The sequence below is a fragment of the Anser brachyrhynchus genome, assembly GCF_964034855.1.
Source record: "Anser brachyrhynchus genome assembly, chromosome: 8".
Taxonomy (NCBI): domain Eukaryota; kingdom Metazoa; phylum Chordata; class Aves; order Anseriformes; family Anatidae; genus Anser; species Anser brachyrhynchus.
Genome location: NC_137702.1, coordinates 29,730,486 through 29,749,571, shown reverse-complemented (window position 1 = coordinate 29,749,571; position 19,086 = coordinate 29,730,486). Strand labels below are relative to the sequence as shown.

The following is a 19,086-nucleotide window of genomic DNA, read 5'->3' as shown; positions in this document are numbered from 1 at the left end:
TACAGTAAGGAGAGGAAGATTATCATCTCTTCCCCAATGGATAGTAGTAGATAACAAGTAATATCTTTCATAATGAAATACTGTAAATAAAATCCAACTCAATAATTAAAGGTGATTAACTGAAAGAGAATACTGTTAGTTAAATATGCTTAATTTTTAAAATAGATAATGTTCTTCAAATGCTGATGGCATTTAAAATTTTAAGTGTATTTTAAATGCCCAAATATCAAGATATTGGAGAATTTTCATGTGAACAGTCTTTGGTTCATGGATTTCCTGTTATTCCCTGGTTAAATAGAAGTGACTCTCACATGTCATTCTGCTTTTGGACTTTATTCCTAATCTTCAGCAGAGGGTTTGTGAAAATACTTCCAAGGGGAAAAAAATGTTTTGTTTTCAATGCACGTCAGGTGCAAGAACTTCAGATCCTACCCACAAGGTACATGAGATAAAACAGCCTCATTAACTCTGCTATGAGAAAATGCTTGGCAGCATTACCATGAATTGAATTGTCCATGTCTTCTCCTATGATAAGAAAAGAGTAAAAAAGTGAAAAGCCAGCAGCAGGATACTCTGAAGTCAAATTAAATAGCCTAGTGTAGAATATTTTACTCAAATGGCTCATGAAATATTAGTAAAGCTTTTGTATAGCACAAGTTTGTAGATTTTAATCAACATATTAGTTTAGTCTGTCAACCTTCAGAAGCCTTACCTGTCCCTGATGCCTAGCTAAAGGTCAAAGGGGGCATGATTCACCCATGAGGAGTGCGTGTTGTCATCGCCCCAGCTGGGCAGGAGAGTCCCACCTGCGGTGTCCCAATTTCCAGGGAAGAGGCGCGATTGGCCGTGCTGGCTCCCCGCCTCGCCAAGGATTGGCCAAGCCGTTCACCTCCTCCCTCTCATCTTGCTGGGCATCCGCACTCTCGGGCTGCAGCTCTTCACGCTGACCACAGAGGGACCGGAGGATGCCCACGCATCAGCACTTGGTCGATAAGGTGTGTTGCTGGGGATGTGGTGGACAGGGTGTACGCCAACTGGTGATACTGACTCTCAAGGGTAAAGGGTTTGGCTCAACAATTAAAGAAAAAGGAAAGGAGGAAAGGAGAAAAATACTCATAAAGAATGAGTTAGAAAGGGGTACATAGGACTGAGTCTTGAACTGTTGGCAGGATAAACTTGCCAAGACTGGCTTTTTTTTTTTTTTAACACAAAATATATTTATCATATTAAGTCCCCTATATTTAAAGGCTTTTAAAACACCTTTTGTTTCTATTCAGAAGTTTGCCCCAGGCTCCTGAGTAGCAAACCACCAAAGTGTCTCTTCCCAAGTCTACTAGGCTTTGAATGAAGTAGCTAACTAAACAGTACCCAGGGATTTAATTGGTGGCCTGAAGTCCTACTAAACTAAATGTGGAAGAGGATTCTTAAGGTGGCAGTTCAAGTACTGCAGAGATGAGCCATACAGGCTCACAGGAAGATGAGATTGTATCTGTCTATACCTGTGGACACAGTAAGCTTATCTTGATTTCTTAGAAACTTGCAAATAAGTTTTATTTCACAGAGTTCCCTGTGCTTCTATTTAATAAATATTTACTGTAAGATTTTTTTACATTTTCTTAGGGAAAAAAAATGTAAATTTTTGTTCCAATATACCATGACTCCATTGAATAGGTATTGAAACTCGTATTCCATGAAAATAATTTTCTGCTCCTGCCTCAAGTCTGGAGTTGGAATTTTGTAAGATGCTAACATCACTTCCTCATCTTAATCTCAGTTCTGAAGGATATTATAATGGGACTTTTAGGGTTGTTCTATAACTGTTAAGACAGGGAACTGTCTTAAGTTAACTGATGCAAAGAGAATGCACCTCAGCCATGTTTCAACTTGTTGTGTGTTTCTGTCTGTCCTCTAAATAGTAAAAGAGGAAAGAGGTTTCAGAGTAGTTTTCTTTCATGGTAGAGTGCAGCTCCAGATTTTTTCCAATCCCAGCTGAGCCAGTGCTAAGGATTCTGTGCTTTGAAATGGAACGTCTAATTACAAACAGATTTTTTTTCCATCTTAAGCATGAGTCAGACAAAGATTTCAACAACACATAGTCTAGTTCATATTAAATCACTGTTTACCACATCTGTTAATATAATAGCACCTACATGCTGTATTTAAAATTTAATTAGAAGTGGGCTATGTCAAAACAGTCACAAGAGATTGGATAACCGCACCCAGTGGACTGATACCCAGACACAATGCTTACAAGGATCCCATTTAAATGACATTTTCATGAGACTTTTGGGAGGGATAGTCTCCTTCTGCTTTAAAGACAGGATAAATAACACATATAACTTTCCTGATTGCTGCATTTAGTGATTATGACACCATGCAAACCTTCATCACCTTTGTATAGGAAATCTTTCAACACTTCAGTCACTTGCTTTGTCTGTTGATTCACAGGTTTTTTAAAATGTTGTTTAAGTTGAGTTCAGAGGTAAGCGCATGTGTTTAGATTAGTGTTCTGAAGCTTTTTCTTCCCGTGCTTCCAGGTTATTCTCCTATTAGTTTTAATTAGCACATACAAAAATGAATGGCCTTATCCATTCATGCACAAATTAAGATGCACAGATAGATGATACAAATTGGACACATCTCATACATTGTGTTTGAAATGCTTCCAAAGGATTTTAAGGAACTCTTGAGTACTTCAGGAAACAAGTATTTCGGAAAGCTGCTGAGAGTTCTCCAGGGCATTTAACGATAGACTTCTTGGATGCTTTTTTGGAAGTGGGAGTAGACAAAGCAATAAATAGAGAGCTTATTAGTCATGGTTATATCTACAAAAAGCAGTTTGAGAGATCAAGGCTTATGTCTGAGTTCTTGAATAAAGATCTGGGCTAAACCTGACTGCTCAACAATGAAGAAGTTTGTGTAAAGCCTTTCCTGGTCCTAATCCATAATGCAAAAGACATGACTGTAATGGACTGTTGTCATGTAACCAGAGAATTTAATCTTCAGTTAATAATTCAGTATTTTAGAATTAAAGTATTTGTGTCATTTATTGCACTGTTTTCTCAGCGTATATATGTATTTTGTTTAATTGATTTTCTTCAAACTATATAAATACAATGAAAGCCAAGCTTTCTATATTTGTTTCCTACCCTGGAGAAAGGCAGATATCTGTCAACTATGACGAGTACTAAAAAGAAGCTACTATAAACTATATCTTGTTTTTTTGTGTGTGTGTGTGTTGTTTTTTTTTTTCCACAGATGAGAAGGCACTCCTGCTTTGTTCTTTTGTTCTGTGGAATATTTTTGCCCAGAATCCTTGGTTTTCCACAGACAAATACTTCAATTGATTGTGATTCTCTGTTACCAAACTATGAAGCTGAACCACAGACATCTGCACCACCATATATTATTGCTGTATCTTTTGATAACTTTGAACCAGGAAATGAAATCCAAGGTAAATAATCTGAGTGACCTATAATCTTTATCTGTGTCTCCCAGAATTACCAGACTTCACCAGAATTCCTCCATTTCTCTCTGTGTATCTATTTTTTTATTTCAGTCTTATTCTTTTGTACTTGAGATGTTCCTTTTTTGTAACTATTTCATATCTATATATGTTTTTATATATTTATATAATTGAACATATATACTCAATTTATTTTTTCTTTTCATATATAACAAATACCTTAACTTCATGCTGTAGTTCCTGTGGCAAAAGTAAAAATCATGAGACAGCTGGCCAAACTAGACTAATAATTAGTTGCTCTAACTTTGTATTTAAGTATTTGCTGTCATATCAACCCTCTGCAATACAAAGGGATTCAGAACACTGTATATGACAACTCAAGAGTGAGATACTTTGAGTCATGTTTGTAAGAGCTGCATCCCAGATTTTATCAAATTGCAGGAGGTGGAGCTGTTGTGCCTTTTTATCTTCCTAATCCTGAGTTGCTCTCTGGATGGAACACGTTGACAGCCTTGTTTTTCCACACTATGATGCCATCTCATGGGGCTGTCACACTTTAAGTGACTTGTGACTGCTTCTTATTCATTTGGTAGAACAAGCATGGCAGTGGAAGTGAGTTGTAATGCGTCACATTTCCACTGTTGTATCTCAGTCACTCAAAATAAGAGTTTTTCACTAAGTGTTACTTTCCAGCTGGGCTTCTGTTTTACCTGACCCAAGTAGTGTGGATGTGGTTCCATGGGAAGTGATAGCTAGGGAGAAGAATGGAGAAGCATTAGAGTTCTGTTATAACTGTCACTCTTGGAAAAACATACGTGAATTATTCCTTTAAGAATGAGAGGGCTGTTTGATTACTGATAGCTGTTTTTAAAACACTGTTGCTGGCAGAATGATGGATGGATTTAGGTATCTGTAGACTGTTCTGTGAGGTTGTACGAGACTTACTGTGACATAGATATTGAATCTCAGATGCTGCTAACCTTGACATTTTTCACCATTTTATCTACCCTTACTTTACTTTCTTTAGCACCACTTTTTTATTGTGTCGAGTTGTAAGAATCCCATACCTATTCTCAGGGAGCTGCAGTAGGCTGCCCTTCCAATGGATGTGTTGCTCTTTCACCTTAGGCATGCTATATGCCAACATCTAGAGTCCCAACTGTGCTTCCTTTAACACTGTATTCAAGTGTTGGATGCCATCCCTCCTACGAGACCTGAGGTGAATTAGGGTTGAAATTGATGGCAAATTGAAAGTCTAATTATGTGGGCATTTTGAAATGTTAAATTGTCACAGAATGACTGGCCCCTGCCTTCACTTCTGTGTCATTCCCAGGCTACCTATTTTTTATCTGCTAATACTTATTTTTAATGGCTACCACACACCTAAGTCATAGAAACCATTATTCTGGTTTTATTTGTGAAAGTTCCCAATACTGGCATTACTGGAGCAAATTTATAATATATCATAACATTTTTGATTATGATCTTGAAACTTAGTTTCAGTTCAGATGTACACAAAACATGAAAATGTGCTTTTTCATGTATTTCAGAGCCCCTTCAGCAGTAACATTTCAGTCAAATTGAGTAGTTTATAATTATTGATTTTTGTTTCTTTGTTTTATATTTAATCTCAGACATGAGAGCCAAACTGTCTAGCTTCTCTCTCTCTTTTTTTTTTTTCCAGTTGTAACTCATCAAAAGGTTCTGCAATTCAACCTTAGGCAAAAGTTAATCTCTTCTTTTGAAATGGATGTAGAAAGAATTGCAAATCTCTTTCTCCCATGACTATTTTAACTTTTTATAGGCCTAATTAGAAAACAAGTAAGCTTTTGATAAGGGAGTATTCTGAGCATGCATAGGGGAACAAATCAATTAATAAAAAAAAAAAAATTGAACTAATTAGTAGAGCAGAATTACTTGTAAAATTGTCAGTAAATCATATGTTTCATTTTACTTTCTAATAGACTTTGTTACACACAAATGCTTCTCCAAACTTATTTTTTTCTTTTATGGTCATTCTTGATTTTTAATAAAAATTGTAATAATATCCCAACTTTTCTTTTTTTAAATTGTGAAAAATTTTAATTTATTACTATGTGTGCCATCTTATATTCTTTAGAGGGAAAATTTATTGTTAGCCACTTAAGTGGTTTTGGTAGTGTATGAAACTTAAGTTTCTCAAAATATCTGTTTTCATAGTGACTTTAGAAGCCCTTAGAGATGCTGGTTTTAAAGGATTTAATCTACAAGCTCGAGAAATAGAAGGAGATGTTCCTGTTGGTACTTTTAAAATTACAGATCCAAACACAAAAGGCTTGGAATGTCATAACATGACGGTATGTGTTCACTCTTTGGAATACTTACATAAGCTTGGTTTCCTTCTAAATACTTTAATCTGATGTAATAAAAGATACTAGTGTTTTTAATGGCAAAAATATTTCATCAGTAGAGCTTAATTTAGACTTTCTCAGGAAATGCATTTATCTTCTACATGTGATACAAATCTAATGTAAAAACTACTTGATACTTCCTAGAAGGGCATCAGTGTTGTAGTACAGGCAGTTACCCTTATACGGACAAAAATTTATTTTTTGTCTTATATGTATTTCTCTTTAATTGCAGAATTCAGCAGTAAGTCATGCAAACTCAGATGTGAAACAGAAAGTTACAACAACGTGGATTGCTCCACATGATGTTAGAGATCTTCAGTTCATGTAAATAGTGGCGTTTTTTTTTTCTTTCTTTGCCTAGAAAATTTATTTTCATAGAATATTTTAACATGCATTTGTGCTATTGTTTCTGATGTTTTTGTTTTGTCACAGTCATGTTTTGTTTCATAGGTTATCATGCCTTTCCACTGTGTCCATTAAATAAAACGATTTCTGTCTTAAGTTATACTGTTTAAAAAGTAGCTAAGTAAACACCATACTACAGACATTAATATATGTAAATAATTCCATTAAGCACAGTGTCATTAATGGATCTTTGAGTAACCAGTTTTTACACTATGACTTCTTTAATTACAAGAGCAACAGTGATAGTGCAACTAGTTCCCTGAGTAAGTCATGTTCAGATTCCATTCAGTTGCTACTTTAAAAAAATAATAAATCTTTCCTTTTGGACAGTGGGGAAAAATACCAGTTTGTGGAAATGTTTGAAAGTTAAGTTTAAAGACAAGTTAATTCATTTAGGATGATATCATCCTAAATTGTCTTCAACATACTTTTTTTGTGACTTTTGGAGGATATGACCCATGAACTAACTACTGAAGAAAACAGGAGAAGACAAGTTTTTACTATGTTTAATATTACTTTACAAGTTTCAGATCTGTAAGAAAAAGAATTATCTGCTATAACAAAATACGTGCTTGATGTAACTGGAAAAAATCTTAATATTTGATAGCTTAATGTTGTTTGAAGTATAGATTTATGACAGGAGATGTCTTGTCCTTGCTTCACTAAATTTTGAGGAATACAAAAAGAGGCAAAAGAAGACAAATAAAAAAAAAAAAACTGCTTATGCCATGAAAATCAGATCACCATCATAGATTTAGATCATCTAGATGGGCAATGTAAGGATATGTAATATTCCCCACAAGAGTCAGTGCTTTCCAGGATAGTGTCCATCTTTTTCTTTCCGTGCTCAGTACCAATTTTATTTATCTTCAGAAAGAGATTGGATGATAATACTGTAAAAACAAAATAAATGTTCTGGACATTCTTTTCAAACTTCTACTGCATAAACCTCAAAATCAATATTTAATAGATTTTCTTGGCTGATCATTGAAATAAGTGTTTAATCGTATTTTATAATGAAACATTTTGATATAAAAAATATTTTATTTTCTTTGCAGTGCAACTGTTGTTCAAGATCTAGAGAAATTTTGGGTTGGAATTCAAAGCAAAATTCTCACACCTACACGTTCTGAGTCAGTTAATGGGACAGGAAGACAAAAAAGGAAGGTATGTTTTGAGTGCATTTACATACTAGCAACTAAAATATTCAATTAAAATATCTATGAGTAGATATACATTTGCTATTATGTGTTCATTAGGACGGCCAAATTCAGCAGATACCTCCAATGCTTTTAACTGTCTTTCATCAATTTGGTAAAAGGGTTAAAATAAAATAAATATTGTTTTCTCCCCAAGATAAGTAAGGAAATTAATAATCTAGTTATCAAAACAGTACATAGCACAGATACAAAGAAAAGAAAATAGGTGTTAAGGAGGATTCTGCTTTACTTCTGGGATGTACTATGCTTTTACTTTGCTGCTGCCTCAGTCCTGGGTAACTACAGCTATATATCATATTCTTAGAAATGCATTTGCTTCTTTATTTATTTTGGACAGAGAATCACTTATATTAAGCATCTTAAACATGATAGGTAGCTTAAGTAAATAGAATGTGTTCAAATCTACAGTATTGGCTCTTGAATGGAGCAGCACTGATTTATGTCATCTGGTGATCTAAGTCCGAGCAAATACTTGTATTATTGTCCATCGCCTCACCAAATGTATCTCTTATTTCTGATAAGTTTTTTTTCTTTTACAGTAAATAATTTTTATTTTTTTTTCATCTCCACAGCTTATGATAGAAATAGAATGCAGCAAGGTGAGAACAACTTATCTACAATTTCCCAAGTTTCTGTTACCTCAAATTTAGAATTCCTGTCCTACTAGTCCAGTTATTTCATGGTTATAGGATTAAGGTTATTTCATACCATCCAAATTATCTTCCTAGAGAGATCTTATTTGTGCTTACATTCTTGTGTTTAGTTTTGAAGATATTTTTAACAAGACAACATTAAATCTCAGGTGAGATTATTACAACAGGTAAGGTATTGTAAGCAATCAACACTTGACTTCTTCACTCAGGCCACAGATGTGAATTCAATTTAGTTTCCTCTTCAGAATAACTTGCTTTTTGTTTGTGAGTCAATAAACAATAACAGGAACCTGTACTTTCTTACAGCGTGGAGGAACGTACACAAGACAAGGTGGATGTGTTGTGGTAAATATTCATTCTGCAGAGACTACTGCTAATTGTCAAAAATCTTAAGACCTAGTCAAAAATTGCTTCTCATCACATCTTTATTCCTTTGTAATTCGGTTTATTTTTCTTTTTGTCACTTTGCCTTGGTTGACTAAAATCCTAAGTTTCTAAATGGTTGTCAGCCTTGTTATCACTTCTTCCTACAGTTTCTCTCTAGATAATCTAAAATGACTTTCAAATAGAACTTTTCATTTGCCTAGCTTTACTTTATAGCTATAGTGCTTCCTTGCTTATGGATCTTTGCAATATTGCTTAGTTCAAACAGATCTGGAGCCTTGCACTCTTCAAATTATCATCTAGCTATAGGATTTAACTATTTGATTCTTTTTTCCTGAAAATTATTATTTTCAGCTCAGTGAAAAAGTCCTTTCTTCTTTCCTTCCTCCCAGCAAATATGGCCTACATTTCATAGTGTCTAGTGGTTACATAGTTACTTCAGTAAAAAGTTTCCATCTGAATGTTGCTTAACTTGGCACTATTTAATGATCTTACTAGAGTAGACCTGATCCTCAATGACAGCCATGGTATATAAGGACAGATAAAAAAGGGTTGGATAGTTCTACTGCAAGCAGCAAATTTATGTTAATTTATATCAACTGGATCAGTTGATATAGTTTTGATTATTTGGTTTTAAAGATCTCTGAAATAATTACAATAGTATCAGCTAGTGGAACGAAGTCACAGAAAACTATTTTGTGTTCTTTTTCCCACCAGGTAGAACTTGCTTTCCTTAAAGTCATTTATATGAAAATCAAATTTCTGGAAAATGATAAATAGCATTTTGGTTTCCTTACAGGTTCAACCTTCTGGTTCCTCTCAGAACAGCTATTCAAGTGGTCAGGTAGGAATCCTGACTTCCAGCATTTGTACATTTATCTTTAGTAACCTTGAACTACAATTCTACAAGTGCAGAGGACTGAGGTGAATTAACACTACCTGGAAATAATGCCTCTGCTAGTTAACACAGAATGTCAGAGTTGTTCATCCAGTAAACCGTATGTCCAGTAGCTGGACTAGGATCAACTACTTATGTTCTGTTGAACTCTTTCTGTCAGTATTCTGACTTACAAGATGCTTCACCATCTCTGATTTCAAGCATTAAGCATTTTTACCAAGCATTAACCTGGAGAAGGAAAAGATTCCTCCCATCTTCCTAGAGGATTCTTACCTGTGTGTGCTCATGTGCATGCAAACCGGAACTGTTTATTTTGTAGATTTCAGAGACATCTGGCATAATCAAAATGAAACTGTACCTAGTATTAATTAATAGGCCTTTTTCATATTCCATCTTCTTGAAAATCAAAGTTAAGGGATCAGTTATACTTGTTTCACTTTTTGCTCTATGAGTATTTGCAAATTTTCTCAAAACTTGATGAAATATTCATGCATATATTAAAACTTCTGAATGTGTGTATTACTTGTAACACCAGATTATATTTGTAGTTTAAAGTTTGGTGAATTCACTGTCTAGTTAACCTTTTCAAATTTCTGAAATAAGTATATTTGCATTCTTGCTGATCACTTTGACTGATTCTTTAATCAGAGAAATGTATAGCTGGTTTGGAACGATTGCATTTTTAGTTATCTTTATTGCAATCATGTGACTATTAGCACTTGAACTGCCAGATGCTTTCTGATGTGTGTCTACACATCAGGTTCTAGAACTGAGTTTCTCAAGAATATATTTCTTTCTACTTACCAGTGATTATATTTATTAGTGAGTTATCTAACAACATTCCATTTGTTCCATCTTCATTACCTGTAAGAGGGATTATGAGACTTTGAGAAATTACTTTGACATATGTGTTAATTACAGATTTTTTATTTTTTTTTTTGCTGCATTCCTTTCCAACATGATACATTCTTTCTGAGGGCTGAGTTTCTTGTCTTGTCATGTAACTATCTGAAGTTATTGTGTGTTTTTTCTAAAACATGGGCTATTTTAGTATAACAACTCATAGATTTTTAAAGGCTACGTGATCAATGACAAACTTACATGAAATCCAGATCACGACTAATGTCTTGTACTAAAAGAGAGTTGTTCTAAACAGTTGCTAGTGAACTAGTAACCTCTGTGTGTGATTATCCCATAGCTGCCCATTCATATTGTCAGCTGTTCAGATTTTTGTGCTGTAAATAGCAGGTTTTTTTTTTCTGCTCATCCTTTCTTTCTGCCTGTTCATCCTTTGTTTTTACAAGGCAATAATTGACTATTTTTTGTTGTTGTTGTTTCAGAGTGGAGTAGTCTACACAATAAGCAAGAGTGGATGTGCACCAGTAAGAACTTTTTCTCACATTTACCTTTTTCTCCCTGATACAAGTATACTTATAGAAAATCCTAGCCTGTGATAGTATTATTTATCTGAGTGTTCATTTCAGAATTTTTGTTTCAAATGGAAAATGATGGAGAAAACTAGTAGATGAATATTCCAGGTTATTCAGTGATATGAAGTGGTTGGCAAACAGGGATGTTACAAAGTTATGTAGAGATGTATAGGATATAGAATCAGGACAGAAGGACTGGAAGGTTTGTCTGTTATGCTTAAATTATATTCATTATACAAGTTATTTTCCCCCTTCCACCCAAGACTGGTGCAAATTAGTCTGCACATTCTAAATTGTTTCTCCTCTCAGAATTCATCATAGAGATAACTACAATAACTATGGCCCTTTCAGTTCTTTATTCTTTCATGTTTCAGGGATATTTATGAAGTTATAAATCCTAGACAGGTTAATCCAGTCTTCTAGAAATCAATGAAAGAAGGCAGAGTGCTAAAATGTGTTGCTGAATAGATCAAAAACTTCTCAGATGAAGCATTTATATCAAGATGGTGACTAGTCATACAGGCTAAAATATTTGCAGACTTTTGACAAATTATATATATATATATATATATGTTTCCTTTCAGTATTTACAAAATTAGATTTTTAGTTTTTCAATTCAAAGTTTGGTCAAATATTCACTCAATATAAAAAATGAGACAAAACTTGAAAGGTAAATGAAACACTCAGGTTTAGTCTTTTAATGTCATTAACAGTTTTTTCCTTGTTTATCTTAGTATGACAAGTAATCAGAAATAGGCTAGTCCTGTATTTCTAATGTTAAGCACTCTCAGTTGCCACTTTAAACTAGAAAAATGGAGACTACTCAACGCTAACAAGGACAGTGTTTCCAAAAATGTAAAACGTGCATGTCATCTGTACTTGTAAAACATAAAATTCATGTTAGAGCGTATTGGATTTTTGCAAAGGAACAATAAAAATGTAGTTTTGTGGAAGATATTGATTGTATTCATGATAATATATGAACTTCACTTTAAAATGGGAGCTATTACTGTTTATGCTGGGCCTTTTTATTTTTATATTTCATTGCCTGTCATTGCCAGGAAAGAGTTAACTTTCTTTGTTTTCATTTTCAGCTTTCTAATTCTTACATTCTTGTGTATGTACATATTACACACCTAATGTTTGAATTACAAGCATTATATTAAATCTTAACAATTCATTTCTAGTAAAATAATGTCTTGATAGTGTCAGTTTCAAAATATTTCTTGAGTACCACTAGGTAATCTCCAATATATAAAGGACTAGTGTGCCTTTGTCACATTCACACGTGTTCATACATTAGTAGTGGAGAGTACAATACTCTCCTTACCATCTGTGCCTTAGAAATTCAACATAAGGATCAATTAGAACTGAGGTTGTCTGAAGTATGCTTTTTCTTCTTTATTTAGAGAAATAACTGGTTTATTTTTTCTCCTTAGGGAGGTGCTGCTAATGCATATGGCCAACATGCTTGTAAAGATGTAAGCTGATTATATATTTATTTACTGATTGCCTACTACTGTGCTTATTAACTCATCTCCTTATTGCAAATTGCATTAGATTTACTTATGCAGAGTTATATTATTCTTCCTAAATATATTAAAGAAAATGGTGGTGGTTTGAGTTATTATTCTAAAATTAAATAGTTACTGCCTCAAAGTGTAATTGCTTATGATTATAGGAACTACTTATCACCTATTATAAACACTTAACTTGTTAGCCTAACAAAATGTCAAAATTCTTTCTTACTGCTTAATGCTTTTAATCTAGTAGAGGAATTCTCTTTGGATGTTGCTTTAAAATTCCTGTAAAAGTAATTGATCTTTATGCTTTATTTGTGAGAAAGCAACATTAATTTTATGACTATATTAGAAAGTTGGAAAACTTTACAGCAGTTATCTTTAAAAAGTTCAGAATAATTTAGTGTTGCCCTAGATTTATTTAAGTATGGTTGAAATCAAATTGATTTGAAGTGTAAAACCTCTAATGAAAAAAACAATGACTTTGAGATTAAAACTAAAAAAGATATAATTAACAACTTATTATATCAATAAAGAATTCATTTATGGTTTGTTTTCAGAGTGCATCTTCATATGGCAGTCTTACCTATGGCCAGGTAACTATGTGCTCTCCAACACGTTTTCATTTTCAGCTTACTAAGCTATTAAGAAACTAACCAGCTATGGACAATTACTACCAAAAAAATAATAAATTTCATGGAAGGAAAGACAGGATTAAAGTCTTCAGATGGTACTTATATCTGGAAACTTCAACAAAAGATTTACACATTTAGAGTATATTGTAATATCATCTTTTTTAGAATTTGCTTTCTTTCATTTTGTGGCTCTTGCCTATGCAATTTTGTGTGGATTCCTAAAATGGTAGTATATGCACATTATTTTATGACTTATTTGAAACATTTCCATTCTTATGGCACATCCCATTTATTCCAGCTTGTGATTCAACAGTAGATTTTGAGTTTTTTTCTATTTTTTTCTTTATGAGGGGAGAAGAGATTTTTTTTTTCTACCAACAGTTTTTATTACAAACAAACTTTCAATATTATTGATATATTTGCAGCTTTCATGAAATACTATGGAAAAACTAGTAAAAATGTTTTCTAGAAAAAAAAATTAAACCAAGTGATTTATTTCTGTTGTTCATTTATTAATTGCCAGTACACTCTTATTTTTATTCAGAATGTTATTTTGTTTTGTACTGTAGTGAAATATTGTTAGATATAACATTCTTTTGGAAAATAGTGCTGTAGCTAATTTGTCTACATTTACCTAAGCAAAAAATGAATTCCTATATTCTTTACAGTCTGTTCCTGCAAGTAGTTCAGACTCCAGTAAGAAGGTAAGCACACCTTTTCTTTTTAATTCAAGCGGAAAAAATCATAGAGGTATAACTTGCCGAGACAATTTTTATTTCAGTGGTGCTACTAAAAAAGCTTTAATTCAGCTTTAATTTAATTAATTAATTTAATTTAATTTTAATTTAATTTTGATTCATATGATTTGGATCAGTTTGGTTCTTAGATGGTTTATAGTACCTCACTGTGTTGTCATGGCTTTTTTTGGTTGTTGACTTAGCTGTATATAAAATGATAAAATTTCCTACACGTTTATAGGGATTTTTTTTATTAAAAAAAAAAAAAGAAAAGAAAAGAAAAAAATGTTAGGCTTGTGATTGTGATGTACCTGGGATTTCTAAGGTTTTAGATTGTGTAATTATTTTTAATATGGGGCTGGGTAATGAGTGTGATTCGTGAAATGAAGTCACTAGAAAAATCTAAATGAATTGCGGATGAAATCAGTAGAATTCAGGGTGTTGTTGAAGTTGATACATAATATTTATGTGAACTCTTCCTCTAAGTTCAGTTCCCAGAAAGCTCAGGGCCTTCATGGTTTTTTTGTTTTTTTTTTTTTTTTCCATTCTTTCAAGAACTCGAACTGTACTGATATATTTTTTTTAATAACTTAGTTTTAAAAACATAATGATTCTTCTTTTTTTTATATTAGAACTCTTGTGATACCATCAACTTTCCTCTTCCTTTTTTATACCACTGGATAATATAAACTGTTTTCAGTTAAAAATAATAATAGAAAAAATGCTTATAATCAGAATACATTAAAAATCTAAACAGAAGATACTACTAATGCATCTGAAGTCATTAGGAAAAAAAAAAAAAGTGAAGTTAATATTAACCCTTCCTCTAGTGATTAAAGACTAGATTGGTCTTCCACCTTGTGGTGGAGAGTGAAATTTCAAAAAGGATACACACACAGGCCAGTGGATATGGTACATTCCATGAAATCCCGCTCCTGTCTCTACAGATGAATCACTGTGTGACTGGGGAGCAAGTCTTTAATCTCCTCATACTCTTGTGTAAACTGTGTATACATTCTTCTTTGTTTGGTAGTGTGCATTAAGCATTTTTTCCATAAAAATATTATTTTATAAAATCACCCATAATCATCTGTAGTATTATTCTCTATGTTTAGGGAAATCAGCATTCTTCTTTTTCCTAACATATTTAAATAAAGTCTATGACAAGTAAACTGCTTTCTCTGATTTCTCTGTAGGTAGTGGTCATTCCCAACAGCAACCCTTTTCCACCTGTGGTAAGTGGAGTTTTTCTCTATAATGCTCAAAACTTTGACTCAAAGAGCTTTCAAGTAGCTGCGTGTTTAATTTGTCACATAGAGTTTACCCTAGGTACATAATTAGCTCCAGGGAAAGCCAATAGTGAGCTTAAAATCTTGGCCTATCAAATCTTACAGATGTTATTGCTGAGTCCTGGTTCCATGACTGCTATTAGTACTTGCAGAGGTGCTGGATTAACTTCAAATACCAGGTCTCTCGATACATATAACCTCCATGCTCCAGAGTAGTTTTGATTTTCCTGTTTCTATTGCAACTTTCTTCTGTAAATTCACTTCCATTCTCATTTTTCAAGTATTAAATTTCTACTGTACTTACTTGGAGCTCATACAGTCAGCCAGAAGTTTTGCCTTAAGGTGATTTAAATCAAATTTGTATGAAATAATAATTGATAAGTGTGTTTTTCTGATGCCCATCTTCTAGTAAAACTTGTTCTAACCTGAATAAAGATTAAAATAAATTTGTAATATACTACCCTTTCTACTTTTTTCTTCCACATTTGACTGTGTATTTTGTTCAAAAGACAGGGCCTTTTTTCTGCTGCAACACACTGTTTAGACAAGCCCTTGTACAAAATACTTAAAGATTTTTGTTTTCTTTTGCAGCGTCATACCTACCCCCAGGTAAGCATACTTTTTTCATATGATTGCTGTAATAGTAAAATAGTTCTTACAGAGTCAAATGTGCTGCCTCAGGATCGTGTCTAGTAACCTTTTACATTTGTCCCTCGTGTCCCAAAATTGAGCACAATAAATGACTACATCAGGAATTGAATGTACGTATGTGGTGATGTGTGTCCAATGCAGTTGACAGTGAGACAGGTTTTAAGGATGATGGTGTCATAGCTTCACAGTCCAAACATAGAAAAGTTGAGCTGACTGGTAGTGCAAAAGGCCAAAGCCTGTGCTCTTCCCAGAGCTCTTTTAGAAGGAGCTTTAAGCATAGGAAATTACTTTAGTAGTGTTATGCTGCCTCCCCTTCAGAGCTGAGGATAAACTAATTTAATGCTGGGTTTTCAGAATACAATACTTAATGCATTGCATGTGCTACTTTTTCCTTTGTTCTCTGAAGCAAAGTGGTACAACTAGATATTTTCTGTTTAACAAGTCAAATGATCACTTTTTTGTTGCTTTTTGTTTTGTTTTACAGAGTTTGGGCAGTTCTGCTACTAAGATCATAATACAGGTAGACATTCTTTCTTCATTGTACTTGAATTTTAGCCTAAGCTTTGCCTCAGTAAACTAAACAATGATTCATCTCTTTGGCAATAAATGAGTATGGATATCTTAAATGACAGACACGCTACAGTGATGAAGTAGATGTGTTTTCTGTGGTTACTGCAAAGTGAATATCCTATCTGGTTGCTGATGAAAGATCATTGCAGTCATTTTCTATAGGCATAAAACACAAAAACCTCTGTATCATAATTCCCTAGTGTTCTCTATATTTGCAAAATTTAACCATCTCAATCTGCTCAGAAAGACAGGTGGAATTCTAGAACTTGAGCTTGAGTGTCATTCAATATTCGATTAAATATACATAAATTATAACCTGTACTGTTCCGTGCTTTTTCTTTTTTTTTTTAATGGAAAAAACTAGTTCAGTGTTGCATTTTTGTAACCCTACTGGTCAGTGCTTAAGTGAACTTCTGTTTGCTGATTATTAACACCATTGTTTCTTGGTAAAGAAACAATTTGGAATGTAGACTACAGTCCAATCACTTTAAGACCCTGTTTGTAAAGTATTCTGGTTATCACTTGGGCATACTTTTTTTTTGAATTCTATGCAATTTTAATCTACTTAGCACTCTTCAGAGTTTAGACTCTAATTCCTTCATATGATAATTCTTTAGAGTGTCACGACCAATTCTCACATTCATTGAAGGATTAGTAGCAGATCTCTTCGGTTTCCATTTCTTGTTTTGCAGCGATTACTTTCAAAATGTACGGTATTAGATTCCTTTATAATCAGTTAGGAATGCTGGCAGAAAAAAAATAATAAGATTTCCATGGTATCTTTTTTTTTCTGAATTTAAATCTGTAGAGTTTGGATTACGCAGGTTAAAAAAAGGTTATCAATGTTTATATGAAATTGAAGAATACTTGGTTGGTCTCATAACCCACATAATTTATGGGTATTGAAAGATTCTTTACAATCACTTTTTCCTTTGTTTAAATTGTAAATGTGTTTTCCAATTTTTGTTTTGTGAAAGCCTTTGTCAAAATTTGTTTCGCTTATTCACGAAAAAATCAGTCATGATATGAATATAAATTCACATGATTTTAATGGTGCTTTCTATGATAGATTTGAAGGGAAGAACTATTTAAACTCACTTGAAATACCACAAAATGACATAATGTATTAAATGATTAATTGTCATTAAGAAAATGACATCAGGATGTATAAATATATTTAGCATTTTATTTATGAAGAATCTTTCTACATTGAAGTATTGAACCATATAGCACATTGAGATGGCATATATAAAGCAAGGAAGCGCGTAAGGAACTTACTCAGACTGTCCAATAGATTTAAGAGTTGCTTCTTGAAATGTCTTAGTACATAAGAAATGTCTTTTAAAAATAACCTTTTTTGGTTCCTGTGTAGAGTGGACAAAGACAGCAAAGCAGCAGTACTTATGTTCAGGTAGGTAAACTTGAACAGTAGAAATATGTATACAGATTTCACTAAAACAGGGTCAAGACAACAAATTTTCCTACATATATTCTTAAATGTATTTCACAAGTTTCAGATATTTCTGTTGCTCTAGTTCTTGTTCTTTTTCTTTTTTTTTTTTTTTCTACAAATAGATCAGCTATCTTTGGTTGAACTACTCATGAATGTGTTTGCATGTGTGATTAGTTGAAATGAAATGACTGCATTCCACTCAACATGTCCTCTAAAAACTGTATAAAAGTCATGACAAAGTGGCTCAATATCACAATACAAATCCTGTAATGATAGATTCACACTCCACCTGTGTTTGATCTTAAAATTCCAGAAGTTGTGGAAGTTAGTTTCTTATCCATATCGAGATAGATGGAGAATCATAACTGCATACCCATGTACGAAGTACTTTAGCTTCATTTAAAGCCATATATCTAAAGTTACTTGTGTGTGAGAAACAGTAATGATAACATACATTGTTGCGGGGTAGCACATGAGAATATTTTGGTGTGAGCACAAGCGTGAAGATTCCTCAAACTTCCTCCTACTTGGCCACAGTTGGGAAGAAACTGGAAGGCAAATTTCTGTCAGTATACTCTGTACAATTACAAGTAGCAAGGAAAATGTTGAACAACACTAAGTATGATTACTGGGGATCGAGTCTGCAGGCAGCCCAGTACTCAACATCACTAGCATGAGGTTTTTCTTAGGATGGCTGATAAAAGCCTCTTTGTCAAGGTGGTAAATATCTTCTCTTTCTTAAAGGGTTCCAAAGGAAGCCAGTCCTATGGCCAGGTGAGACTTTTTTTCTTAACTATATTGAACTTTTCTGTAGGGGACAGCTTTGTAAATGGGCTTTGGGATTTGGTCAGTCATTGGCTTGTTATTTTGTGTTGGTTTTTTTTTTTTCCCCCATCTGTTTTTTTGTTTGTTTCTTTTTGGTTTTTGGTTTGTTTATGGTTTGTTTGGGTTTTGGTAGGGTGGTTGTCTATTTTTTGGTGTTGTTTTTCCTTCTTATTTCTCAATAGTCCCTGGTTTTGGGTCATCCCACAGAGCTACCATATAAGAAAAAGAACATAAAACAGAGGAAGTCTGATGGGGAAAATGCCTTTCTGTTGCAGCTTTGTGATGACTACATCTTTATTTACAAATGGGTTCTTGCCTTTCTTACAGGTCTACCGGCCTCCAGTTGTCGGTTCCTATGGCCAGGTAAGCAACAGTCAATCACTAGCAAGTATGCAACATTTGATAAAGCTGAGTGCCGTGGCACTGCAAGAGCACTTAGCAGTTGCTTGGAATTTGAATTATAAAGGACGTTTTCTCTGAAAGTGTGGTCTCATGCTTAGTAATATTCCACACGCTACTTACTTTTTTGGATGCCTAGCACATGAAATCATCTCGCTCAA

The 19,086-nt window shown here is 33.6% G+C and overlaps 1 protein-coding gene across 50 annotated transcripts in view; it reads left to right on the top strand.

Annotated features, from left to right (window-relative positions):
* The first annotated feature begins 841 nt into the window (after positions 1–841).
* The window catches only part of LOC308199030 (uncharacterized protein), a 53,629-nt gene continuing 35,384 nt past the window's right edge, over positions 842–19,086 (top strand). For all 50 annotated transcript variants that reach the window (XM_080602429.1, XM_080602407.1, XM_080602418.1 and 47 more), the window contains exons 1-18: positions 842–995; positions 3,259–3,454; positions 5,666–5,802; positions 6,089–6,180; positions 7,320–7,428; positions 8,054–8,080; positions 8,441–8,479; positions 9,318–9,362; positions 10,757–10,798; positions 12,286–12,327; positions 12,927–12,962; positions 13,670–13,705; positions 14,935–14,973; positions 15,619–15,636; positions 16,163–16,198; positions 17,621–17,659; positions 18,446–18,475; positions 18,854–18,889. In XM_080602429.1, coding sequence (XP_080458555.1) covers positions 966–995; positions 3,259–3,454; positions 5,666–5,802; positions 6,089–6,180; positions 7,320–7,428; positions 8,054–8,080; positions 8,441–8,479; positions 9,318–9,362; positions 10,757–10,798; positions 12,286–12,327; positions 12,927–12,962; positions 13,670–13,705; positions 14,935–14,973; positions 15,619–15,636; positions 16,163–16,198; positions 17,621–17,659; positions 18,446–18,475; positions 18,854–18,889 — 1,029 coding nt within the window. In that variant the 5' untranslated portion in view covers positions 842–965. The remainder of the gene's footprint in view (positions 996–3,258; positions 3,455–5,665; positions 5,803–6,088; positions 6,181–7,319; positions 7,429–8,053; positions 8,081–8,440; positions 8,480–9,317; positions 9,363–10,756; positions 10,799–12,285; positions 12,328–12,926; positions 12,963–13,669; positions 13,706–14,934; positions 14,974–15,618; positions 15,637–16,162; positions 16,199–17,620; positions 17,660–18,445; positions 18,476–18,853; positions 18,890–19,086) is intronic.